Genomic DNA, 27,515 nt, shown 5'->3' on the forward strand with positions numbered 1-27,515 from the left:
GTACAGCACATTCAGCCAGTGAGGTGTTAAAAATGTTCGTGAACACTGGCGAAAGCTGGTCTGCACAGTGCCTCAGTGTGGAGGGGGAGACAGCGTCGGGTCCAGGTGCCTTGCGGGGGTTCAACTTCTTCAGGAGCTTGTTTACATCTCTCTCCTGAATAGAGAGAGGTGTGATGGGGGGGGGGGGGGGTTGAGTCTTTGTCCAGGCTGGGGTGAAGAGGTGTAATAGCTGTGTGGGGGGGCTGGGAGTCTGGGTTAGAACTGGTCCATTGTCTTTCAAATCTACAGTAAAAGTCATTCAGTTCGTTTGCAAGTTTCAGGTCTTCCACAGAGTGGGGGGATTTGGTTTTGCAGCCGGTGATCACTCGCAGCCCCTTCCAGACTGACGAGGAGTCGTTGGCTGCAAACTGTTGTTCCAGCTTCTTTGAGTACTGTCGTTTGGCCTCCTTAATCTCCTTGCCAAACGAGTATTTTGCCAGTCTGAAACTATCCATGTCCCCACTCTTGAAGGCCGCCTCCTTCTCCAAACGAAGCTGTTTGAGTTTTGCAGTGAACCAGGGCTTGTCGTTGTTATAGCTCACCCTGGTGCGTGTTGGGATACATCTGTCTTCACAGAAGCTGATGTATGACGTCACTGCATCTGTGTATTCATCGAGGCTGTTGGAAGCAGTTCTAAAAATGTCCCAGTCAGTGTTATCCAGGCAATCACGCAGCTCCTCCACAGCTTCTCTGTTGCTCCAGTTCTTGGATCTCAGCACAGCAGGTTTAGAAAGTTTGAGTTTCTGCCTGTAGGCTGGGATCAGGTGAATAAGAGCGTGGTCGGACAGGCCCAGAGCAGCGCGGGTAACTGCATGATACGCCTTGGTGATGGTGCTGTAGCAGTGATCAAGAGTGTTCTCCCCCCTGGTCGGGCATTTGATCAGCTGTTTGTATTTCGGGAGTTCCTGAGATAAGTTCCCCTTATTAAAGTCCCCGAGCACAATAACAGGGGAATAAGTGTTCTCTCTCCTCCTCTCCACCCCCAGTACCTGCTCCGCGAGTTGTCGTTGTGCTTCGCGCACGTCAGCTTGCGGGGGGATGTACACGCCGGCCAGGGTGAAAGAGGTGAACTCACGGGGAGAGTAGAACGGTCGGCAGGTAATGAAAAAAGTTTCCAGGTCCGGAGAACAGGACTGTAAAATGACTTTCACGTCGCTGCACCAGCCCTGGTTTATATAAAAACAAATCCCTCCGCCTTTTGCCTTGTGTGAGAGGATCGGGTCGCGGTCCGCGCGTAACAGCTGGAAGCCGGTCATCTGTGCGGCGGAGTCCGGTGTGGCTTCAGTCAGCCACGATTCCGTGAAACACAAGACAGAAGTAAGGGAAAAGTCTCTATTTGTCCGGATGAGGAGGCGCAGTTCGTCCATCTTATTGCACAGCGAGCGGACATTGGAGAGGAGGATGCTCGGGAGAGGTGAGCGTAATCCCCGCTCCCTGAAGCGCACCAGGGCCCCAGCGCGCTTCCCTCGTCGTCTCCGCCGGAGTCTCACTGCGTGTCCGAGGACCACCGCACCTTTGATGAGTAAGTCCACTAAATCCACGGAAGAGGCGATAAAGTTGGGACATAAATCGGATGGTGTTGTGTCCCTGATGGAAAGAAGCTCGTCCATCGTGAAAGTAATCCGAGTAGGGTCGCAGTAAACAGAATTAAATACTAAAAACAAACACAAAAGTGCGCACCAACACACCGAGGCGACCGTTCGTGGCGCCATCTAAGTGGTGCATAATCAGGCCCACACTGTTCTGTGAATCCTCCGCTACACGAACAGATTCACTGCCGTCCAACTGAAATACCTGAAAATAACTTGTGCAACGGTAACGTCTCGTGCTGTGTTTATGAACTGTTCTCTGCGGTTTGCCCAGAACTAAACACTGTTGTGCCCAGCAGGGAAATTTAAACTTTACCCCGGGTAGAGAACCTCTAATAAATCATACTTACACACACACACACAGACACACACACACACACCATTAATTAAAGTCTGCTGAACAGGTTACAAATGTAGAGCCGCTTTTCCTTATCACAAATCTGTGGCATAATTCCTCCATCTGCTGCTCCCTTTGTTGCAGTGGGTGTAAACTACATCAGTAAGTGAGCTGAAAAATTAGGATGAATCACATCGACTTGTAATCTTCAGGTCATAGGCGCCTGGAAATTTAACCAGCAAATGGATTTGGAAGAGAAATTATCAATGGTGACACATACATTTATCATCACAGGCATGAGGTACATTTAGTTCCTCCAGTAATCGCACCAGAGGAAAACTGGATCTGACCCCCTGCTCTTACAAATATGGGAAGAGAATCTAAATTATACTTCATTCATTATTGTATCCCAAACTCTTATTATTACATAGGCCCATTAAAAAGCAAACTTAATACTGTGATTATTAATCCACTCTAAAAGATGAAGGAAAGGAAATGTGTAGTACCTCTGGTTTCCATGGCAATTTCTTGTGCCGCTGGCTGAGGAACTTCCGGATGCGGGTGTGGCCTCTTCCATCAGCCCGTCCTGTGATTGGCTCATCATCCTTAAAAAACAAGATAGAAATGAAGACGCAATTATTTCTCTGTAACTACACATCGTTGATACGCGGGATAACGTAGCATTATTAGGTAAAAACACAGCTCTTTGTAATTTACTACACACACACACACACACACACACACATCATGAAAGAGCAGACCAAGGAAACAGAGGGTCATATTATCAGAAGGCTTCTCTGCTAAGACTCTGTGGAATCTCCTCTTCACTATTCGCTGCTAATCCAGCGTTTGACTCGGCAAAGCCCTAATCTCCAGCCTGCTCTAACTCTAACCACCCGCCCTGGCGGCCAAGACCTCCTCCCTGGGGAGCCTGAACTCTCCCCCTGATCGGGGATTTAGCCCTGTGCTGCAGCCAGAGCACCGGGTTCTTTCTCTGTGGTCTGCTATATAAGAGGCCATGCTAATGTTAATGCCGTGGTGTGACGGGCAGGACGGAGGAGGAGTGCGTGCAGGTTCTCGGGCCAGCAGTGAGCAGATAAAAGACTGCCGTGCTCCCAGAGGAGGAACTGAGTTGTAGGCCTGTTAAATGGGTAACAAAGCATCCTCCACTTAGCAGAGATGTCAAACAGAGTCATGCCTCCACAGAGACCAGCCTGAGAGGTTGTCAGCACCCCTGAAAGCACCAGTGTTATTACAAGAGAATCAGAGAAGGAAAAAGATTTTTGGAAGCGGCACAGGCGGAGCCACCAAGCCTTTGATTACGTTTTTTTAACTTTCATAAAGAAAACCAGGAAGATAACAATGAAGAAAAGTGACGAGGGGGTCCCGTCTCCCCTCTGCCACAAAGACGAGTCTGACACACACTCACTCACAAGTTTCCCACGAGTGACGGACACAATACTCACATGATACTGAAGATAAATAAAAGACAGGGGCTCAGCTGTCGGTAAAATATAAAGACTGATAAATCACGCTATGTTTGCACTCCCTGAAACCAGATTTTTTTTTAAAGAAGTGAATTGCAGACAAAATTAGACTTCATCTCATAATTACGGCTTATTGTGCAGTAATTGCGAGATCTGGATCTTGTAATTATGAAAAACGGTTAGGGTGGTCCTCAATGACGGCCTCAGTGCAAATACAGAGGCATCACGGCATCTGATGTAATTCACAGTTTAAATATAAGTTAGGAGGTTTTTGTCACAGCGTGAGTTAAAAATGGGACGAGAGAAGGTTGAGAAGACACAAAGCAAAGGATTTTCATTTGAATCTGCACACACTCAGACATTAGTCCCATAAATATGCTTGATTTTTTTCATCAAGACTCATAAATTATTCTCTAGCTATCTATTCTTTCACAACGTTAAAGTGAAAAAAAAAAAACCTGGACCCACGACCCTTGATCCAGATCTGCACCATAATGGAATTGTTATTTTCCTGACCCACACCACATTCTTCCATGGTTTGTTGTGTTTTGTGCGTAATCCTGCAAACTAGCACAGACGAAAACAAACCTCCTTGGGGGAAGTAATGCCTCGATGCTGAAAAACTAAGTTGTTGTTGTGGGTTCTTATACTATTCGATTCTAGCTGCCAGATATCAGAACAATAAGACTTGCATATAAGTATTGACATCACCTCATACTTTGACATATTTCTACATCTAGTGCAAGAAAAGTTTGTGTGCAGTAACTTAAAATGTGGAAAAACATGTTTGGAAGTTCTGCAGTCGGTCCTGTTTTTGCATCCACATCATTACAACCCAGTTCCCTCATTAACATTTTACACTACCTAGAGCGTCGAGCGTCGTTTTTCTTTCAGCCCTCTTCCGTCTTGATGTCGCTAACACTAATAGAACTCAGACCTTGGACTGTTTCTGTGACTTTGCTGTGAACCAGGAGAGCAGAGAGAGGCTTTTAAGCTGCGGGCAGTTGCTCTGCCGGCTAATCAGCTCTCTCTATTAGAACAGGTGCGGTGACTGTTTGAGTGAAGATGAGAGATAATCCGTGCAGCTAAAGGACTCTGAGGTCTGCGGTCGTTGATTGTGATTCAAAGCAGCAGCGTTTTGGGAATAATACGTTGTCAACCCTGAGAGGCCGAACTCTGAGTCAACCCTGGAGTTTGTGAGCGTAACTCGGAGAGACGCCGCTCTCCTGAAGCGCTGCCTCAGCTCCATCCAGCTCAGAGTCTGCTTATCGATGCAATACTAAGATGAACAGTTAAACTCATTGACCTAAGGTTGCACTACAGCCTTCATTATCTCTATCCTTTTTTATGTCTATATTGACTAAACATTTTGACCCAATGTCCTCATTGCAACTACAGTATCTTAACGTAAAGGCAGCTCTACGGTTTTCCGGCACTAGCTTGGCCCAGAACTGTGTGATCATGTTTCATTCATAATTAAAGTTGATGCTAAAGAGTCTGTGAAATGACCCTATGTGTTAAACATTGCATCAAGGCAGAACGGGGAATATCAATCACACTGATGAGAGCGACTGTTCATCATATGTTTATATTGCTGTTTACTCTCACTCAAACCAAATGACAAATGGTTCACAACAACGTGGGCATTTGTCTGCCACGGCAGCAAAGCATCCGAGACAGAAAGAGTGAGGCAGAGTGGCGATTAATTAAAGCTGTACTGAGTTGTTTCATGTATGAACACGCACAGCAGAGCAGTTAATCACAGACGGATTGATTGATGGATGAGCTGTCCGAACACTGAGTTTCTGTCACAGATAACCATTCATCCAACCATCCCGCCAGTCGAACACCTCGCTGTAGAGGGCGCCGGCCTGCCACTCGTCTCCTCCCAGACTCCCCACGTTCACACGGCAAAAAACTCAAACGATGCCCTTGCTGATCCCAGCCCAGGGAAACAACTGGAGCCAGTGTCCTAGAATACCAACGAGCTTAATTAATCTCCCATATTAAATACAAACAAGCCCCAGTCTGCAGGGAGGGAGGGAGGGAGGGAGGGAGTGTGTGTGAGAGAGAGGGGGAGAGAGAGAGAGAGATTATTTCACAAATCTCCTCACCCACCACGATAGCCCATGTAAATGAGCTCAGCTCGGACGGCTCCCAAATGTCCACAAATCATAGATTCATTTCAAGCGGCTGTAAATATGAAAGTTAATAACCAGAGTGGAATAATTACATAATTCTCAATTTTTCATTCATGATAACCACCACAAAGATATACAGTATGTTAATTAGTCCCACCATAATAATGATATAGATGCTTCCCATTTGTCATCCTGCGTTGTTGCTGAATCAACAGTGGATGTTCACTTCCCTTATATTAATAAGTGCAGCTGGAAGCAAACACTGTGGCACTGACTTATCGCAACGATTCATCAGCAAAAAGAAAAGTTGTGATGTGTCTCCCCTCTCGACTTTAATACAAAGAACCAGAGTTTATATGAAGGTGGACGACACCGTGGCTGCAGTCACAATGGAAATGAGGTGGAGCATTACAACTGTGCAGACATGTTGTCGAAACTGCAAGATGGCAGCAGCCGGGATATTTGAGCTTCACTTTTTTTTTTTTTTTTACAATCAGAGGAAGTGGGGATGCGTCGAAAAAAGATACAGAGAAACATAATATTGTGCTAGCGACAGTACATCACCATGTACTGGACATTTCCAACCTGTGACAAGTTAACACCAGTGTGATGTACAACCTGAGCTAGAGGTCTATACACAAACATACAGAGGGAAGGGTGAAATGAAGGGAAGAGACAAAGAGGAGAGAATAAAAACATAAAAAGTGTCAGACTGAGGAAGAAGAATAAGCAACAAAACACGAGCGAGACGAACAGGGACAAATACAAGAGTGAGAAACTGTGAGCAATGGAGCAATAAAGAGTAAAAGAGTGAGTGAAGAAGCCGTCTGATTGGTAGAGCACAGCAGTGGAGTTCTCAGAAATCCCTGCGGCACAGAGAGTCGGAGGTGACTGAGCGCTGCCATAATCCCTCTGCTGAGCAAATCAAACAGAGCAGGGTCTGCTTGGTTTCAGATGCGTGAATTATTACATGAAGTTTATTACAATGAGTTTCTACATGCAACATCCGAATCCATCATATCCCTCTTTGAAATTAATGTTTATCAAGTGCGACGTTCTCTCACATTTTATTGCCACCGCATGGCTCTCCATTGCCACTCACCCCAATTATTTCAACTGCTCCGCATTATCAAACATCCTGCATTAGTCCTAAAACACAATATGTTTCCTAACCTGATCCAATATTAACTACACAATCCTCCCCATGTGAAATGATGAACATAGGATTCTGATTTCAAAAAGGAAATGGAGCCCATGGTGTGAACTGGGCTCAATGTGATTCCTGCAATTTGTGATCTATGGTGCAAATGAGGATGAAGAGCCATAATTAGAGCGCCGGAGCATTTTAAAGAAAAGATGAAGGAGCATGGCGCAGCGTTTCACATTCTGGTGTCCTGGGGTCACTTCAAAATGCTCTGAAGGCTTTCTGAGGGAAAGGAGTCACATAAAGCCAGACATGATGGGTCTTGTATTCCTCTGGGTCCCACCTTGGTGGAACAATATTGGGAACCTCAACACAAGTTATAACAATAGTTATCGTTGACCAGCACATTGACAAAATCCGACAGAAGAAATTGACAGAGAGAGGTGTCTAAGGAGGTCAGCTTCTTCCAAGCTCAGGATACTGTGACATTTAATGCACTGAGATTTAATAAACTGATGTGAAGCAGCCCTTTAAAAACAGTGTGTTGAAATATTGTTTTTTAAAAGGTTCTAATAGATAAATATGCAGAATTTTTTTTTTTAATATCTGAAAAAAATAATCATTCAGATTGTGGATCATGACAATGTGTGGGGACAAATTCTGCTCATATTCAGGTTCATAATCTTAATTATGCCTCATTGTTTTCTTGTTTTCTACATTTTCACATATTTTACATCCACAAGAAAAACATGAGAAGAGGGAAAAGCAGAAAACCGATGATGACTCCTTCAAGAAGATCATGATGATGATAGCTCATAACTTATCCAGACACAAATCATTATCGCCCTTGAGCAGCTATTGATCTTTACAACAAAAAAAGCAGAACAATAATATCCTTTTATTGTTGCACGTGCTAAGATATTTAAATGTACAGCAGCCAGGAACAAGGCACAGTCACGTGTCAGTGTTTAAAGTATTGACACGTAAAAAAATGTCTGATTGAAATGAAGGGAGCAGCAATGACAATTGAAATGGAGGAGTTATTGCCAGTAATGGTAGAATATGTGAGTAGGCCCCTTGTCTAACACAGGCTCATCAACAAACTGAATTCTTTTTCTGTAGCGTGCATGGTGATGTGGCTGCTCTGGGTGCTGATTAATAAATAGGATTGTCCTGGGAACCACCTCCGTGATACGGGATCAGCTCTCAAGAGCATTCGGAGGTTGAATAAATCTGCCCCCTGATCCCACAATCAGCCGTTCTATTTCGGTAAGAATGCAGCGTCGGGAGCCCTCGTACTTTTACAACCAAATCCCTATCTTCTTCTTTAACAAAATGGCTGGCACGACTGAACAGGGATCAGCCCAAATGCATTCAGTTAAACTATTGCAGAACAAATCCCGGCCAAGAAAAAGAAGGAGTGCAACTATTTTTGTCTCGCTGCTTGCATTATTCATGTAAGCAATTACAGGCCGGTCAAGGGAACACCAGTGGAAGTGTGAGTGTGTGAGTGCGGAAGAGGGGAGAGAAATGGAACATAAATAAGGGACGGCTGCAGTCGATAATAGGAGTGATAGAGTCAGAGGCTCCAATTCATTGGTTGGAAGATTAATGGTGCAGAGATGAGTATGGCAGCGAGACAATAAGATACAAAGGAGACGAGGAGAGGGATGGAGGGAGGGAAGAGAGAGATGGAATGACGGTGAGAAGAAAAACTGAAGACAGTGGATGAGCAATCATTATCTTGCATGAATACTTACAGCACAGTGATTCTAATTAGATGATGATGGTGTGCGGTCCATGTGCATGGAAACAGTTCGACTTTGAGTTAGGCCGACTGGGAATGCACCGTGCATTTATAATTACATGTACATATATGATGTGCACCGAGATGTATACGTGCATCACAGACCGTGTGATTTATGGATTTCGATCTGGGACAAGGTGGTAGAGTTTCTGTCTCGCTTGAGTTCTCATCGATACAGCAGGCATGTAAGGACAATGTCTGTGTGGAGGAGTGCAGTCTCTCTCTCGGGATCGATACTGGTCTGAAGAGCTTTGTCTCCGTAGTCACTTTAGTGCAGTCACGTCTCAGGTCCTCTGATAGAAATCTAAATGTGTCGTCCCAGGCACTCATATTGAAAAATCTGACCTTTTCTTGTTATCTTAATACATTTTAAATAACAAAAAGCAGATGTATTGGTATATTTCCAGCTGTATCAGGAATGTTCGGTTGACTGACGACAGGATGGAGAGAACAGACGAAAACATAAACCCTGTGTTTGATTGTTTGCTTGTAATCTTTACACTGCAATTAAAGCTGAGAGGTGTTTCTCTCCAGCCTCAGGATAAACACCCTGAAGGTGCCTTTAATCATTACAAGTTCAATGTCAGTCGAGCGTCAACAAGATGCGCTCGAGAGAAGTGAGAAGGGAGAAATGGTTGGAGATGAATTCATAGTTTTAATTTGGGTTATTGCTTGAAAAGGTTTACATCCTCTGATGTTCAGAAAACACATCACTGCCCCTTCATATCGCTGCAGGTCCTCTGTTCAGCCTCCGTCTCTATAAAGTCCTCAAGCCTGATAAATGATAATCGTGTACGAAATGTCGGCCTCTGCTCTCTCTGTGCCTGGCGTTATTCGGTGGGCGTGCCAGACTAGCCGCTAGCCGCGCATTATGCAAACGTATAGAGCATCGTGTCACAAGCCACCGTGATGATGCAGAAGTATCGGCCGGAATGCTGACAAGGTGTTTCAGGAGCAGTGTGTTCGGTGCGGGGGAGGAGCTCTCCACAGACTGTGGCAGCTTTACTTTGCAGAACTTTTAATAAACACAAAAAAAAACCTGAATAACACACTAGAGGAATGAAAAACTGAAAAAGCATCGGACGTCTCCTGGAAAATAAGAATCCAGCATCTGAGCTGCAGACTCGTGCTTTGCTGGATGTGCTGCACGTTTTATTCTGCATCTCGCAAAGGTTTATTATCCACGGTTTTCTGTGCAGGTTGATTACAACTGATGGGGTCTGACGTGGGGCAGCTGGTGAACAGAAGCGAACCGTAAACTGCCAGTCATGATGGGCCTGCTTGGTTCTCAGTCTGAACAAATCAAGACTAAACCTCTCTAAAGAGAAACTGAGGAGGAAGACAGAGACGGACATGGACGCACAAACCGACACTGACATGAGACGGTTCACAGTAACCAAATCATCTCGGTTGTGCCATTTTTCCTAAACTTTTTTATCCATTTTATCTCAGGTGCAGATAAATGTTATTTTTTTCGCTGACCTGACCGATTTTTTTTTTAAAGCACACAATCCCATTAGCACTGGGGGCCATGTGCTCGGAGCACAGTCACAAATGAAAAAGCACCTGCATGGCTGCTTTCTTTTTTGGCAGAGCACTTCCAAAGATTTAAAAAAAAAAAAAAAAAAAGGCTCCACTTCTTCAGAACAGATCATATCACGTCACTTTAGGCAAATGGTGGAGGAAAGTTTTTTTCCCGATGATGCTGAGTTTTCCAACAATATCAATGAGAAATAAACAATATAGGAAAACATATAACATTTGGTTTTATTTGTGAATGCAACTAATTCAGAGCTGTGTATTTCCTGCAGTTGTAAATATAGAAGAACATTAAACATGAAGGGAGCCTGCGTTTAAAATCAGACAAATGTCAGTAACATCTGGTGAGTGTTTGCTTGTTTCGCTCCACAGTTTCCTCTGTTGGCACAGAAATGCTAATTAGCGAAACAACCAGCAGGTTCGGATGGAAACTAGCAGAGGCTTATCTGTCTGCTTGTATGGATTTAATCTGTAAATCACATATTAAGTAAACACAGGATTTTAATATATTTGTTTAGTACTGAGGTATGTATGTGTGTGTGCGTGTGTTGGCTTGCATTCTTTCTGCAGGTGTTAAAATGGCACATCAAGTCTGAACTCGTGCTTTAATAGGTGGAGGTCGTGGATATAAAACTGCTCTGACTATAATTTAAAATGGAGGCATGCCAATTTCCTGAGGTGATGAAAAGGTCTTTGTTGTTTTCTCTGTACATAGCAACAGTACGTCTGTGTGTTGAGTTCGTATTCATGTGTGAGAATGTGTCTATAACAGTGTGTTTATCGCACACTCAGCAGAACCTCGGCACGTAGGACATTAACGACTCGGACGTTACAGTTAACAGCTACCCTGACCTAAAACCAAGGGTGTAACATGAGGTAACTCCACACACCCATATACACACACACACACACACACAAACTCCAGTGGAGTAGAACAGGCTTCAGTCTGAAACACATATAAAGATGGAGTCATCTCGGTGTAATAATATAAAGTATCCCAGACCTGGGTGTCGCTATCTTATGCTTCTGACTTGATTCTTCTTGACTGATCTGGAGCCAGATGCATCAAGCAACTAATTGAAACCACTTTGACGAACATCACACATTCAGACATACACTTTAACTTTTATCCTGCAATTGTATAAATAAGAAGGAAATAAATTGGCAGACGGATTCAAAGCTCTGAAATTACGAAAAACTAAAATCCATACCTGCGCTCCCAAATGAATGTGCGCCTTTGGCTGTATACCTTTGCTGGTGTGTGTACTTAGACGCTCAGCACACATGCACGCTCACTAATACACTTCATCATAAAAAGAAAAGAAAAAACTGGCTTCAAGGGGAACTGCTGCAGACAACAAGTCTCATAGGAGGTGGTCGTGTCTAAATTATCTTTGATCGCACGTTAAGAGAACAGAGAATGAGGACCCCGACTGCTATTATGGAGATTGTACAGAGATTAGCTCTGCCTACAATCGATCTTCTTATCTCACCCCAGCTGAATACATTCACTGACTCTCCTACATGAAGTCCACGGGTCTGTTACCTGCCCTGAATACGTTAAGAACAATTGATAAGGGATAACGCAGCAACTCTGAATATTTTTTACTGAATAATACCTTATATGAGATGATACACTGAGTTTATTGCAACAATAAAAACTTTATCCGAATTATTTTCTTCTAAATATAAATGTAAATTTCTGTGTGAAGTCGAAAAAAACATGAAAATACAGTCACCTCTCTGTTCTAACAGGCTTTTTCTGTGTCATAGCAAGACAAGCAGAGCTGTAACCAATAACACTAACAATGGCTCCGTGTCACTTAAGTGTCCCAGTAAACCGGGCCAATGCCAGCGCACACAATTATCAGTGTCCGTCACCGGCACAGCTGCCATCTAAATAGAATGGAGCCATTAGTTACACCTGTATTTGACGAGTCAACGTGTCTTGTGCTGTGAGAGAGGTCCGTGGGCGAGCTGTGCTGTGGTTCTGATATCAGTCTAGAGCATGATGGGGGAAAAGCTACGGGTATTGTGCCACACTGCTGTTGCCGATTGACAATTACCGCTCATGGCTATTTTTCTCCCCTGCAGGGAGCTTGTCGCTCGCTACGGGAGGGAAGATGCATTTTCTGACGCAAAGGAAGAAAATGTTCTCAAACCAAACCAAGGGCAGTTTGCTTTGTCCTGATGTCTTAAGGGTTTGAGACGGTGACCATCGACTGGAAAGTCACTGCAATACTGTTAGATTTTCTACTGTCAATACACACCAATAAAAAAAAAAAAAACCAAGGGCAGTTTTGAGTAAACTTTCCATTCATCCATTAACTTTACTGCTTAGCCTCTTGAGGGTTGTGGGGGGGGAGCTAGAGCCAATCCCAGCTGACATTGGGCGAGAGGCGCGGTACAACCTGGACAGATGACAGGGCCAACATAAGCTGCTTTCAGATAATCTCCAAAAAATGATCCACAGGGGCTGTCCGTAAGAATACAAATGTCCCAGTCAGTCGCTCTCCAGAGTGTCTCCTGTCAGCCCCTTAAAGTAAAATGTCCGAATGAGCCAATGTGAGAATACAACAGGAGACCCTCGAGTGGATTCACCGCAAGCGAGTGAGTGATGATGTTTCAACCCCAGGACGGACGCGAAACTAAAAAAAAAAGCAAAAGAGATGCAGCCAAAGACAACCTGGAAAGACAAGGAGAGCTTTTGGGGGTGAGGGCCAGCGCCGGTGTGTGCTGTAAAGAAAAACATGGATCTACGCGGCACAATTTCTACATCATGTCCTGCCCCCTCAGGCTGCTCCACCCTCGTCCGGAAGAAAAACAACCGTTGTCACCAAGTCTCCAAATGATTCAAATCGGGAACCACAGTGTTAACAACCACAGAACTGCGGCACCCTTAACTACACTTGTATTGTGAAAAGACGTGTATTCAGAAAAGCTGTGTAATCATAAATTCATTCATGTGTTTAGGTGCGTGCAGATACATTAAGATCTCACAGCGGACCAGACAAATTGACTGTGTAATGTGCGATGAAGCACATTTCACGAGTACGATCTGTGATATTTAGCTTTGTTACTGTCTGACCAGTTTCTGCTGACCAGCACTTCTGAGCTACGCTGTGTTCCTCCTTCCATCCTTCGTATCTGGTAATTTCCTCCGCTCTTTCTTTTATTCTTTACTACAAAAGAACAGTTAATTAAGTGGGAACCAACTTTTTCTCCAAGGTTAGAGAGAGAAATTAAAGCGGAACACAAAATTACCGTCTCCCTGACTAAATGTATTAAAATACCACTTATTATGTAAGCTCTTTAAGTGCTCTTAAGAATATTTGCCAAGCAAAAGTCTTGTATCGCACAACTAACCAGGATTAATGGTCGCAGGGCAAGTAGCTATCAGAACAAATCCCAACTTTAGCATTCAAGTCCGAGGACAACGGAGGAAAACAAAGAGATTTAAATGGAGAAAACAAATGTTGATTCCTCAAGCTCATAAGAAAAAGTTCCAACGTGGAAGCTGGGAAATAAAAAAATAAAAAAGCTGTCGTGGATGGAAATAAACAAGAAGGTCAAAAAAGGGGGCTTCAATTTATTCGACTTTGCTTTGTTGGAGTGTTTTTAATTTGGGAGTGGAGCCAGAGGGAGACAGCAGGAGATGAGAAAAGCTTGTGGCCACACCGGATTCACCGAAATTTTCACCTCGCACAAACAAACACAGCGATGTGTCATCACAGCTTGTGGCACCGAGGAATGACTTTTTTTTTTTACGTTTTCATTTTTACATTTTCATCTTGTCCCTGCCATTTCTTTTTGCTTCCTTCAAAAAAAATGTCCGGCCTCCCTTTTTCGCTTTGAGAGAATTTCAGGCTCGGGCTTTCATCTTAAAGAAAAAGCGGCGCCTCGGTGAGCTCTGCATCCTCGCATTGGATTTCATGCATGTGAATCTAGTGTGTGTTTCAAATGACCAGCATTTTCAAGCTTGTCTCCAGGAAAACGCAGACACTCTTTTCTTGCCTCCCGGAGTCTCTCTCCTCTATAAGGTCCTGTCAGCGCAACTCAAACAGACACGAGCAGCTTTGAGGAGGAGGCCTCCGGTTAATAAACTGTGTCAAAATAAATGTCTCTGCAGCTCTCTCCTCCGCAGCACACTTCATCAACTGCACACCTGTTCAAAGCGCTCACATCCACCTGTTGCCCTGGTCTCCACAGTTGTTTGTGTTTTGACTGAGACGGCAGACGCCTCACTCGCTCTTTTTCCTCCCTTCTCTTGCCTCTGTGTTGCTCCACGTCATCTGTAGACGTCCCTTATTCCCCCCTGTCAACTACAGTAATTAAAATTGGCCCCGCTGCTTTGTGTTTAATGTCCCCGTCAGCCCACTGTGACCTTGGAGACACTTCAGAGCAATGTGCTGCCACCATTTGGCCCATGAAAGAGCTCTTTTGCGTTGCCAAGTCACGCTGCAAACCGCTAAACCGAGGTCACATTTATGCAATTTTATTCATAAAATTATAACCTGGTTGGAACGGCGGAGCAGCGGTGAGCACCGTCGAGCGGCTGGAGTCTTTCAGTGTAGATTTTCTCTGCGTGCTCCGGCTTCCTCCCACAGTTCAAACACTTGAGGTGAATTGGCAGCTCTGATTTGTCCTTAGGTGTGAATAGTTTTTTTGTCTGCCCAGTGATAGACTGACCAAGGCCGGGATTGGCTCCAGCCCCCCGTGACCACACAAAAAACTAACTGTACGTCTCGTTGCAGGATCAAAGCCTGAACAAACTTGGGTCGAGCCCTAAAAATAAGTCAAAAGTTTCCTGCAGAGCAAGAATGAAAATGTCAGAGTAAGTTCTGGTACGACACTGTGCAAGTTTTCTGATGGCATATGTGGTATTTCTTATAATGACAGCCTGGTTGGTTTGAGAACACAATGTGCGGCTGCTGTTTTGTGTTTTGTGTCAGCTTCACCTGTCAGCAGGGTCTGAAATTAACCCTCTGACTCACCGGCCTAGACGTCCACCAGCCAAGCAAATAGCAAACTGTCATTCTTACGTCACGTGTTTCAGTGATAGTAAGGTTGTTAGAAACAAACTTAAAGCAGCCAGATTATACAGACAAAAACTTTAAAACTCAAAAAGTCTTGATCTCGAAATAATTCTACTGAACATATTTAACCTGAAGAGAACATGAGGACGTGCTCCAGCTGAGCCCGAAACACAAGAACACAGACAACGTGATGTGTTCATGGTCATGTATGTTCTCTATCTTCTATAGACATTGATCATCACGTGTGTTTGTGTCCCTGCGGGTGTGTACTTATGTCTTTGTGAGGACCAAGTAAGTATAGACCCTACAAAGTGAGGACATTTTGACCGGTCCTCACTTCTTCAAAGGGCTGTTGGAGGGTGAAGACTTGGTTTTAGAAGACAGAAGTAGAACGGCTGTCAATCAAAAATCTAAATATATTCCCCTGAGTTTCTCCTCCAGAGTTCGGACCCTGGTTTCAGCGAGCCTGTCATGAACCACTTACTTTCCCATGTGTAAAAAAGCATTTTAGGTGTTTGCTGATATAACCGGCTCATTTTTATCACCTCTGCACTATTTCGACACTTGGATTGCCTTTCCTGCCTCACTTTTACATTTCATCTTTCTGCCCCTAACCTCTCCGACATCAGCTCTATTTTAACACCCACACAGCAGACTCGCCACCAATTTTGCGGCGTGGGTATTCAGTGGCGTCTGCGCACATTAGTGGAGATGGATGGCGGCGAGAGAAGAATGATGAATCTTCATCATGGTCCGTCACTGTTTCACCCACATTCCCAAGCTGCTCCTTTGTCTTCGTTTGTTTATGTATCTGCTGGCCTGGTTCCTTTTACCCATCCTTACTTGGGTTTTTTGTCCGTCCATCCATCCATCCACCTGTCCATGCATCCAGGACGGAGGTGGTGAGGTAATTTATAGCTCATTCCAGGACTCCGCTCACAGCACGCCCACCTTGTTCTGGAGCCTCCGTCCCTGTGAAGCAGGTGCGTGGTCGTGATATCATCTACCTGCAGGCGTCATGTCAGACCAGGGATGACATACACTATCTCACCAACACACACCTCCACCTGTAGTCCTGTATGAAGAATCTTCTGGACACCCACATACTGCAGGACACCGCTCACGGCTGCAGTACAGATGATACAATTCTACAAACGCACATTGTCAGGGAGCCTTATTTAAAGAATTGGCCCTTTGGTTTACTTTACGCTATAAGATTATATAATTATCTGTGTGTAATTTATGTCCTGTCTTGCATCAGATCTCAACTTACTGACACAAATCCCTTAGAAATGTGGTAATTTCTTTCTTTATTACATTACTGCAGAGTTTCCTGTGCTGGAGGAGGAGAGTGATTGGCTGTGACAGCGGCCGCTCGGGGTCAACTCCTAATCTCCCTCTGTAAGTCGGTCTCATCAGCTCTTGCGCTGCTACTGTGTCCATCACGTCTACATCCAATTTTGTGCATCTGATGTGTGTCCATCCACCAGTCTGTCTTGATTTCTCTCTCTTTCCTGCTCCCCTGCCTACAAAGAGACGTAAAACTCAGGGAATAGTATAACGGGTCATTTAACATGTATAATATAGAGTCTCGTACAAATTCAACCAAACCTTGCAACACTTTCTACATCTTTCCATAGCAAAATTACAGTTTTTCCACATGAGAAAGTGCTCACTGTTATCTTTTTTATGTTTTATCCTACATTTCACACAATTATAGTCGTGTAAAATGATCCTATCGAAGAGCACTCGGTCTTGTTTTTTACCCACTAATATTGACTCCACAGTGCAGCTTGTAAATGGAAAGGATGGAGGATTTCCAATGGGTTGCTGTCCTTGTGGTTTTAACCACACAGCGTGTGTGCGCAGTGTGTGATAAGTGGACTTATCCTTCATTGTTGGAGCTTTTAATTATCCTAGATGTTTAGCCCGCGCATTGTTAGTCTTCTTCAGCTGTTTGCCAATTTCCATTTTATCCATTTAACCACAAACAGCACGTAGACCTCCACATCAACCTCCTACGTAAATAAAGCTCTCGTGGTCGCATTAATTACAGCAAAATAAAATCTTTTGATGAATCCTCTTGACCATGAGAGAGAGACTTGCAGCATACAAAAAGCTCCGAGCGCCGGCCTCTGTGGGTTTGCACTCACACCCCTGAGGGCGTATTGTATGTGCGAGACTGAGCGAGGTGAGAAAAATAATCATCAATAATGAAAATGATGCTCGGGGTGATTTAGAAGCCGTGAAAACAAATACATTGATTAATCTGAAACAAAGAAAAATGATGCTTTGCACCAAACTATTTTCCACTGGTAGCCGCCTACCTCAGGGACAGATGAACAGAAACAGTTAAAAACAGAGGCTCAAGTGTTTCAAATGTCTAAACATGTTTCTAAACTTCTCTCTCTGGGCTCATACTGGGGTTTAGCTGTATAGCTCAGCAAGCTGCTTGAGCAAGGACCCTTCTACAAATGGTTGCAATACATTTTTTAATCATGACTCCGACTGAAATAGAATTTTAGTCGATAAATTGATTTGATATGACGGAGACGTGAAGTCCTGCAGGTTGTGGCTTTGTTATCTAAGCATTTTTTGCAAGATAAGATCAGCATCTTCCTTGATTTCTCAGAGAATAATTCATGGATATTCCCGAGGGTCTTTACAGATAGTACTTGGCCAGTACATGAATTAACATTATCCGTAATAGTCACTCATAAAATACAGGTACCTGACTCATCCCTAGTGTATATTTTTATATGTGCTGATAATAACTTTGGATTTGACCTTGAACATGATGTCTCAACGTGCCCCTCCAAACCGTTATTTCACACACACAGTTTGGAGAGAAGTCATTTTGGATCTCTGGATTTTCAATCTTGGACAAGCAAATATACCCGACACTCACTCATACTGCTCCATTGATTCGTAGATTGGAATTAACAAAGTGTTGCTCCTGTCTGGTCAGGCACAAATTGAAAAAGCCGATAAAAATTGGTTTTCTTCCGCCTGCTGCCATCTCACAAGAGACAGAAATGGCCGCTCCGGACCCGTGCATGTCTCTCAGCCAGAGGCATTGACTCGCGTGTCGATATATGTGCAAACTTCCACTGGATCAAGTGAGAAAAATCAACGCGGCCGGTTGTTTAATGACAGAATAAATCCCAGAGGACGCTTAAAGGAATTGATATCCTGACAATAACAACAGAGGCAGGGTAAGGCGCTTCAGCAACTCGCTGTGTCTGCTGCAGTAGATTAATAGACTACTTAGTCCACCTGTTTAGGCCATTACCACATGCAGGAAGAGGAACATGAAGAATAATCACCTTCTCTCATTTATCTCTGCTGATTCATAGTCCTGGTCAATGTTTTTCCTCTTAAAGTGCGATTACCATGTACAAGTAGCACACGGAGTGGAAATGATTGGAAGAGCTGGTGAATGAGGCTTGTTTCGCATGTTAACTACTCACAAAGACTTTGAAATGTCAAACTTAAATATTGTTCCTATGGATTCACTTGCGGTCGACCAATAATGGATTTTAAAAGGCTGATATGTAAAGATTATTTGGAGGATAAACAATGTTGAATATATGAGAAACTATAGAACATTTAAGTTAAATAAATAAATAAATCGGAATGATTAAATAATAAATCTGGATCACTGAAAATCTAAATTTTCAACTAATGGCCCAACTAAACTATATATTATAATCTACACGAATGATTTAAATTACACTTTGTCATATACAACATTGCATTTTTTCTTATCTTGCGTGATGCATTTTACTTCTGCAGTAACTGAAGTGGCTACTTTTAAATTAAACGTTTTTAAAGAGCCCTTTCTTTGTCACTCTGAAATGTCCAGAAGTGCAGCCCTATAAGTGGCGATAAATCCGACAAAGTGATAAGTTGAATGACCTCTACTTATCTGAACCTGTCACATTCAGGAGGTTATATTGACAAAAAATATGATGGCATTATAATTATATCATTACACTCTTGGGTAATAATGTCATTTTAACACAAATCCTGAGCAAAGTACTTTTCTCAAACCTATAAAATGCTTTGAGATGAAGAGGAGGAGGTTAAGGGAGAAGTGGAGGGTGAGTGAGGAAGAGTAGCAGAGAATGCACCAACTCTTATGGAGCTGATATAAGAGGGTGAGGAGGATTGGATGAAGAGGAGAGGAAGGGATGGGGGGGCTCTGTTATAGTTTTTCTAAGTTATAGGGTCTAGGTGGTACCATGGTGTGGTGAGGCAGGCACAGATCGCATAAGGAGATCAATCAGCAGGCTCCAAGTGTCTGGCCTCTGGCCGGACAGCATGGGGACAACAGAGATCAATGACGAGTATGAGGCCGACGGGCCGGTTCACCACAGGAGACAATACAATACAGACTGGAAACACACGCCAGCTCAATAAAGGGGCAAGGACTGGAAGCAAGGGAGAGAGAAAAGAGGAAAAAATAAACGTTTGTTAGACGGAGAGGAGGAAACGCTGGAGCCAAAAGCTAAAAAACAGTGGAACACAAATTGAAATGGTGCCACAACATAAGCAGGGAAACACAGAGATTAACCTTTGACCTCAATTGTTTCTGTGTCAAGAATAATCTGAATAGATTTATGCAGTGGGAGTAAAAGTCCACAAAATACTAATGTAACAGTGAAGCTCCATGAGTTTTTACATTGAACATATCCAGCTAAACATATTCTATAGCTCAGTGCGTTACAGGGTGAATACCTGACTCAGATCACGTTCGTACGCCATCTTACGTCAACCATGTTATGTGGAGCGAGAGTCAGTGCAGTAGCGATCGGGGGGATGGAGCCATGGTATTGAAGTCCCATGATACACTGCACACAACCAATCACGATTCAATCTCAGCTGTCAATCATGATGTGTCAAATAACAAATCAAAACCTCCCAATGACAGAAACCATCTTTGTAATCAAAATTCACCATACGTGTATTATGACTTTTTAGTTTGGTCGATGTCCTATCCCCTAACATGGAGGAGGTATATGACCTATACTGTAGCCGGCCACCAGGGAGCGATTGAGATAATTTTGCTGTACTTTTAGGCAGCTAGTTCAAGTCGGGCTTGGTTCAACGCTATTAACGTACATGATAGAACATCAATAAGTTCCCCCCCAGCCCATATCTCCAAATACTGGTTAATGTGTTGCGGCCATTTTTAGATGAACGTGAGCAGACTGACTAAAAGGAGAAGGAAAGAGACGCTTATAATCCGGCACCTATAGAAAACCCTCTGGAGAGAAGCTGAAGAAAAACACAAAATCCCCCTCCGACTCTTCAAAGATATGGCACTCGCTCCAACTGCGGCAAATGGGGAATACTGATGAAAGCAGGAAGTCTTCCCACGGGTATGCAAATTAATGTGCTCCTCCTCCTTCTTAAGAACACAACATGCCCACACCAAGAACTTTGTCTCCGATTCAATTACCCACGTCACTCCATCCAGCCATTCGTCTATCTATCTACCCATGGCGCTACCCTGCCAAGTCCGTCCCTTATCTGCCTCTCGTCAAGTAAATGCCCGAGCGGTTGGAGATTTAGAGGAAAAAGACAGAGAGAGACAGAGTGTGCTTACTTCTGTTGCTCAGCATTTTCCAGCGTGCCTCTTATCCCGGGCTTGTTTCTATTGTTAACTGTCTCTTTGAGTGTCTATGGAGCGGAGAGAAAAATGGAGGTGTGCTCTGTTTTTGTTTCCCTTTTATCAAATGGCAACAGGAGCAGAACCTGCTCCTTTAAATCTGGCAGACACACAGGCATCTCTCAGACACTCTTCCACTGCCGGGTCACTTTTTATAATCGAGCCTTTAAAAAAAAAAAGAACTTAAGAATAAATAAGAATTAATTTCGCTTAATGGTTGATGTGTTTTCATATGCAAAGCATTTGACTTAATGTTTTCTGTTCTCAAGGCCTCTGCTGCTCCTGTCTAACACTGAAAATCTTGCATGACTGCAAAATAATGATGTAAGCGCAATTGTTCATTTGTTTTGGAATCAGTGTTGAGTGAAGTGCAGGAAAAGCCAACACATGGCTGGTTGGTAGGTGGGTTGGTTAGTTGGTTGGATCTAGGAATGGGGGTTGGGTGCATGGGTTGGTTGGGTTTGATCTTTGGTTGTAGGTTGTGTGGGTTGGTTGGTTTCTTGGTGGGGGGAGTTGTTTTTTTATGGGTTAGTTAGTTGTTTGGTATTTGTGACCCTGTTCCCCTCCATGGCTGCATCAACACGAGCAGAGATCCATCTTAACAGCACAAGAGAAAGAAACCCATGGAGGGTGGAGGTGAAAAAGAGAAACAGTCCAGTGTCATGTCAGTGTTCTGACCCACTGACCTTCACCCAGCAGGGCTCCGGCAAGAAACTGAGCGGCAGCAGCAACCAGCCAGACAGTAACAGCTTCGCTCTGACCAGTGCTGGAACAAAGCCACCCGGTGGGAACCAGAGCGAGGGCAGCAAAGAGTTTCAATAGAGTCTAAAAGGATTGAGAGTGATCCCACTGTGTAACTCTGATCCTTTCTATCTGGGATATGGAGGATGGAAATAAAGCTAAATGCTCTTAAGGCCTAACAAGGACTTTGCGATCAGGAGGTGGAGAGATGATTTGATTGGTGAGAGGATACGTAAAATAAGTATTATTTTGATTTTGAGAATATTTCTACAGAGTGCACGTTTTAGTGCATGTGTACTTTGCACTGCAGGAGCACGGCGAGCTGTTGTTTTACAGAAACATGTTGTTTCCACTCTGTTGGCCACTGGTCACCAACAGCAGAGTACGAAGGCAGTGCAGGCCTCAGTGCTGGAGCCCTGTCTGGGAGTTTATCGCAGGCCTGCGGCTTGGATCTCCAGCTTCTGCGACCCAACACCGGGATGACAAATGCCTAAGAGGTGAAAGTGAGAATAAGCGAAAGCGGCGACGGACCCGCAGGAAAAACAATTTGGTACGAAAAGCCTCAAATAGCCTCCTGTAACAGAGCTGTCAGAGCTGTCAACACCCCCGGGCTGGAGGAATGACAGGGAAGAGTTCACTGCCCGTGGCGCTGTCGGAGGCTTGTGGCTAACCTGAGAAGTTTGACATGAAATTAAGTACATTCAACGGAATAAATTAATTATCAAGAGGATACACATAAAGACACAGGGCCTCCAAACTGTTTTTCCTCACAACCAACTTGAAAATGTGCAAACCTCATTCTCTGTCCAAAACAGAAATTGTCTTTGCAAAAGCCTGAATGAATATTGATGTGAAAAGTCATCAGTGTGAAATCTGGGTGGAGGAGCCCAGACTGTCCCGAATCCTGCCACCTGCCACATCCTGGCATCTCAGCAGCTGCAGTGTACGGAGCAGCCTCAGTAACATCCAGTCTGTGCCTCTCCTCAATCAGGAGGCAGAGAATGTGATGGTGAGACAGCGCTGATGAAATATGGAGGGGAATTTGAAGACTGGGTTTATATTTTTTTTTTACAACTGAAAGGTGCTTATGGAAAAGTCGCAGCTCACTAACACCAGCACAAATAACAGAGCTGGTCTGGATGTTTGTGATAAGGTGGATTTATAAGCAACACGTGATATGAATGTAAATTAAATGTCTAATTTAATCTCTACAACAATTCAATTAAAAAATAAGAATTTATTACATATGATTTATTTTAATAGCAGAGACCACCATTACCAAAACTGCTTTAATTTAATTCAACATCGTGCAAACATCTATCATTACACAGCTAGACCATGCGTGTGCACGACGACGGTGCACGTGTTTCAATAGTTGAAACTGATCATGATGATGATGATGAGTCTGTATTTTCTCATGAAGCGTGAAATTGGGAGCGAGAATCGAGGACGCCACGCAGGGGCCGTGTTGGAACCAAATCTACGGCCGCTGCAGGAAGACTCAAGGCTCTGATGGATTTTTACAATGAACAGTTTTGATAATGATTTTTTGGATCACCTTTGTTTTTCCTTTCAAGACATTTGGATAAAAGCTCTGAAACATGCCGTCAGACCTGCAAAAATGAGGCCCACGTTATGATAAATCAGATTTAATATTTAACACTGTGGGATTATTCTGGGACGATGTGGCTAAACCTCTGTGTCGACAAGGCTTTTTTTTTGTTTTGGAGATAATCTTGTTTAAACTCAGATTTAAGGAAAAAAAAAAAAAAAGACAATCAATAGTTTCTCCTCTCAGCACTGACCCACTGAGAGAAACACTTACTCGACTGTTACACTTGTTAGTTTCCTGTCACTTTTGATTCATCTCACATGGGATATTAATAGCACAACAATGTCTGTTTGCCTTTTCTTGTCCCTCTTATGAGCTGCTCTTTAGGGCTGCTGCACAATTTTACACCCCATTTGCCCGTTCCGAAAATCGCTGGGGCGTTTCCGACTTGCGGCCAGTCAGTGCCGATTATCTGCCCAAATAATCCTGAAGTGCGAGGGGTTTAGAAAATAACCTTAATGCTAGCGATGCTAACGCTCCTCGACCTCAAATACTTCAAATCCTAAATATCAAACATGTTTGTTTAGTGGCTGCGACAGAAACCAGCAGCAGCAAATGATTTCACACTTTTTCTCTTGTTTCGGTTTTTCGCTGCAAAACAGAAAACACGACGTCAGTCCTCCTCCATGTTTGTTTTTCCTCTGAAGACACGTTTAATCCACACTCCAGTTCAGAAGTTGACAGTGATGCACACCACAAGCTTCTTTGAGAATCCAGGGCTCGTCCAGTGCGTGTGTGTTCCGACGATTAAAAGAATAAAAATCTGTTAAATCGGTGTAGAGTTGAACATCCTCTACTGTGCATCAGGCCTTAATGAGGTATCATGTGACGAATTCCGACCACAACTGTGTGAAAACGACCACTTAACTGTCAATTCTTCCTCGAGCTGCTCAGGAAGAACTGACCCACATCATCTAAAAGCTCGGAGTTCATGTTTTACAGCTTAGTGCCGTGCTTACTTAGCAACAGAGAGGAATGCATTATCTGCCATTTAGAGTGTCAACCTGCAGCAGAGCTTTCAGAGAACAGGTTGACAGTGACGTCCTTGACTGTGGAAAAAAAAAAATGACACTTGAGAAAAGTGGCAGAAAACATAATAGTGCATGCTCTGACACCCGGGGTGTTCAGGCTGATGTACCAAATGCCTCATGGGAGATCCATTTCCACTTGGCTGGCTGCAGGGCCAATCAGGAGAGGACTGTGTCCACCAAATGTCAGACATGAGGACACTGAGTCACCACCTGGATTTATCACCGTGAACTGCTCACCGAGTCTCCCTTTTTAAATCCGTGACAGCGTTCAAATGCTCAACGTAATGGAAACCTGGAAAATAAGTGATGTCTCACTGATCTCTGTGGTCAAATCTAAATGTCAAACTGCGCAATTACACTATGAGTGTAATCCCTATGTTTGGGTCCATTTACAGATTACATGGGGAGTAATACGCAGCTCGTAATCACAGCATTGTCTCGTCGCGGCCGAGCCCGTGTGGTGCCATCGAGTGTTTCGAGTGTCGCCCATCAGCCGTGTGTTTATTTACTGGGCCCTCCGTGCTCTCAGCTCCTCATCACTCTGGGGGAACACTCTAAGTGCCAGCGCCGGCTTTGTCCCATCTCCCATAAACTTCGAGCAAGGCCAGAGCGATGTACGGCGGCCATATTTACAGCCCTGAGAGCAATTGGAGGTTAACAATGAGGCCCGGGTCCTGCGGTTTATGAGCTGCTGCAAAATTGCCCCGATGATTAAAATCTCCGTCAGGTGAAAGACAATGGCGCGGCCCTTTCTCTCAACCCTGCCGTGAATTATCTACTCAGGCTTATCCCCCCCCTGCTCTCTCCTCTCTCTCCTCTCTCTCCTCTCTCTCCTCTCTCTCCTCTCGTCTCCTCGACCTTGATTTCAGGGCTTTATTGTTGCTAACTGGTCTTTTATTGTCCTCTGTCTTATCAATGTCGGGGAAGGTGCACTGAGTTGTTGACCTGCCATTTGTATGTGCATGTGTGCAAGACAGAGAGAGAGCGATATAAGGAGCGAGAGAGAGAGAGATTTTGTCATGTTTGTTTGTGTTCAGCATCAACACACATGCTACAAGTGGATTTACTCCAACTCTGCTGTTGGCCCTTAATGATTCCTGATCAATTTTCTATGTAGTAATAATATTTATAATAGGCCTCTGAAGGTTTTCTTTAATGATGCACAAAAGATTTTACACATTCAAGTAGGTGGAGAGCTAAAGGAAGAATATGGAATACAGTGATATGTTTGAAGAGAAAAGTATCAGTAAATCAAGACTGTTATCGATATCTGCAGAAAAAAAAATTTATCTTAAAGAAAATTGGGAAAGGAAGGGAGGATATTAGGCAATAAAGAGGCATCAATAGAAGTGAAGGGAGTTGGAAGGAACTGATAATGTAATTTAAAAAATGCACACTCAAATCCAGCTACAAAAACAACCTTGCTGTTTTCAGGGCAAACTGGAGAAATAAAAAATGCAACCAAATCACCAACATATTTTCTACGATTGCCTTGTCATCAGAGACCATCGGGCTGTACACAATGCACTAGACTACAGTTATATATATATATTTTTTTTTTTATACACTCTAGAAATTAAGACTGTATATTTTGGGTAAAATCTCCTGTTTATCACATAATGTGTTTAAAATACTGGAACAATTTGCTGCGTACTGAGAAAAATGGATTAACTACATAACACAGGCTTGACTTTATTTTCACAAGTCAATACTTTCAATTTTAAAGAAGAGATTATTTTTTATTTGCCCGTTTTATTTTCTGTAAAGTTTCTAACACATATTTTAAGATTTGTTTGAACTGTGGATTTTGCTCCATAGATTCTGTCTGAAATCTAAAATCTAAAAAAGAGTTTCCACGCTTTCTTTGACATTAAAACCAGCACTGCACTGTTTCCCACAGTGGTGTGACCCAGGTTATTTTCTGTCCCTGCAATTAACACATGATAATTTGGAACCTGTTCTTGATTCTGACCCCTGAGGAAGGTGCTTCAAACATGTCGCAGCTTGCAAAGTGTAGAAGTGGTTTGAAAGAATGAGCGTTGAAAGAAGAAGAGTAAAGGCACGACACAACTCGTATCTAAAGTCAGGATCTGATTCAGCCGAGGGGATCGATCGTGACACTAAAGTTTTGCATCGAGCAGCATGTTGCAGAGAATAGTTGGAAAGAGGATCGAGCGGACAGCTGCCAGTCAAATAGCTGCTGGACAGTCATTTTATCTGATACAGTCTGTGCATTGTTTGAGCTCCGTATTGATCGGCTGACAACCCTCATCACAGCAGCTCTGTTTTCAGATGCTTATTTTGAAGAGCAGCTCCACCTCTGTCTGCTCCTATCTGATGTAACCACACTATGGGCACATAACTACAGATTATATAATACAATATATGGACATAATGCATATATTGGCAAAAATAACTGTATCGCAGTACATTGAAATATCCTGATTTAAGGCTGTGATGCCTTGTCGTACACAGCACACGTGTTTTTCTTCCTCAATCTTACTTTGACTGTCTCGTCACGTCAACATCTGTGACGCAGGAGTTCATCTGTCTCTGAATCAATGTTAATGATTCCCAGGTTCATCAGTCATGTCCTCTCTTTGGTTTCCCTCCTCTTTCACCTTCATCATTCATCCCTCTCATCAGGAACATGAGATGAAGGGGAGGACCCACAAAAGCGTTCTCCAGCAGGCAGAAACAGCCGGATGCGGAGGACAGACGCCGCGGCTCATATGTATGAAGAGCACGCACACACACATGCACACACACATACACACACAGTCCCACATGCGTTTGTTAGTAACATTCGGCTTGAGACGCAGAAACACAACTTCTGCTTTATATAACCTTAGTGTCGGGCTGTCAGACAAATTGGAAACCATCTGGAGGCTCCCCTGGAGCCGAGACGCGCACAGACACACAACTGGTGACAGTGTGAATCTACTGCAGGTTTCTTCATGAAGAGCAGGTGGCCAGAGAGATACTCCATGTCTTCAAAAAAGAGGAAGAAAAAAAAAAACACCCTCCGTCAGTTCCTGTAATTGCCAAACCCTGACACACTCTGTCAACTATTTAAGCTGCAATTTTAGTGATTTGCAGGCAAAGAAAGGTGCACAGGCAAACATTTGCTCCTCAGCCGCAGCTTCTCACCGAGGCAGAGAGAAACATAATTACTTCCTCTGCAGAAGATCTCACTCTTCGTCCGCTCACCTCTCTTTACTTCTGATTTTCTTTTGGTTTCCTTCAGTCGACCCCTGTCCTACCTTTTCTCTGTCCCCTCCTTCCCCCTCTCCTCGACCTTTACTGTGGCCAGTGGAACAATCCCACTGTTTCCTCTC

General features: G+C 43.7%; 1 protein-coding gene across 1 annotated transcript in view; it reads right to left on the reverse strand.

Annotated features, from left to right (window-relative positions):
- The window catches only part of b4galnt4a (beta-1,4-N-acetyl-galactosaminyl transferase 4a), a 129,543-nt gene that overhangs the window by 54,530 nt on the left and 47,498 nt on the right, over nt 1-27,515 (reverse strand). The window contains exon 3 of the mRNA XM_069528359.1: nt 2,472-2,570. Within this exon, the coding sequence (XP_069384460.1) occupies nt 2,472-2,570 (99 nt within the window). The remainder of the gene's footprint in view (nt 1-2,471; nt 2,571-27,515) is intronic.

Source organism: Paralichthys olivaceus, chromosome 7 (genome assembly GCF_024713975.1).
Source record: "Paralichthys olivaceus isolate ysfri-2021 chromosome 7, ASM2471397v2, whole genome shotgun sequence".
In the NCBI taxonomy this organism is placed as follows: Eukaryota; Metazoa; Chordata; class Actinopteri; order Pleuronectiformes; family Paralichthyidae; genus Paralichthys; species Paralichthys olivaceus.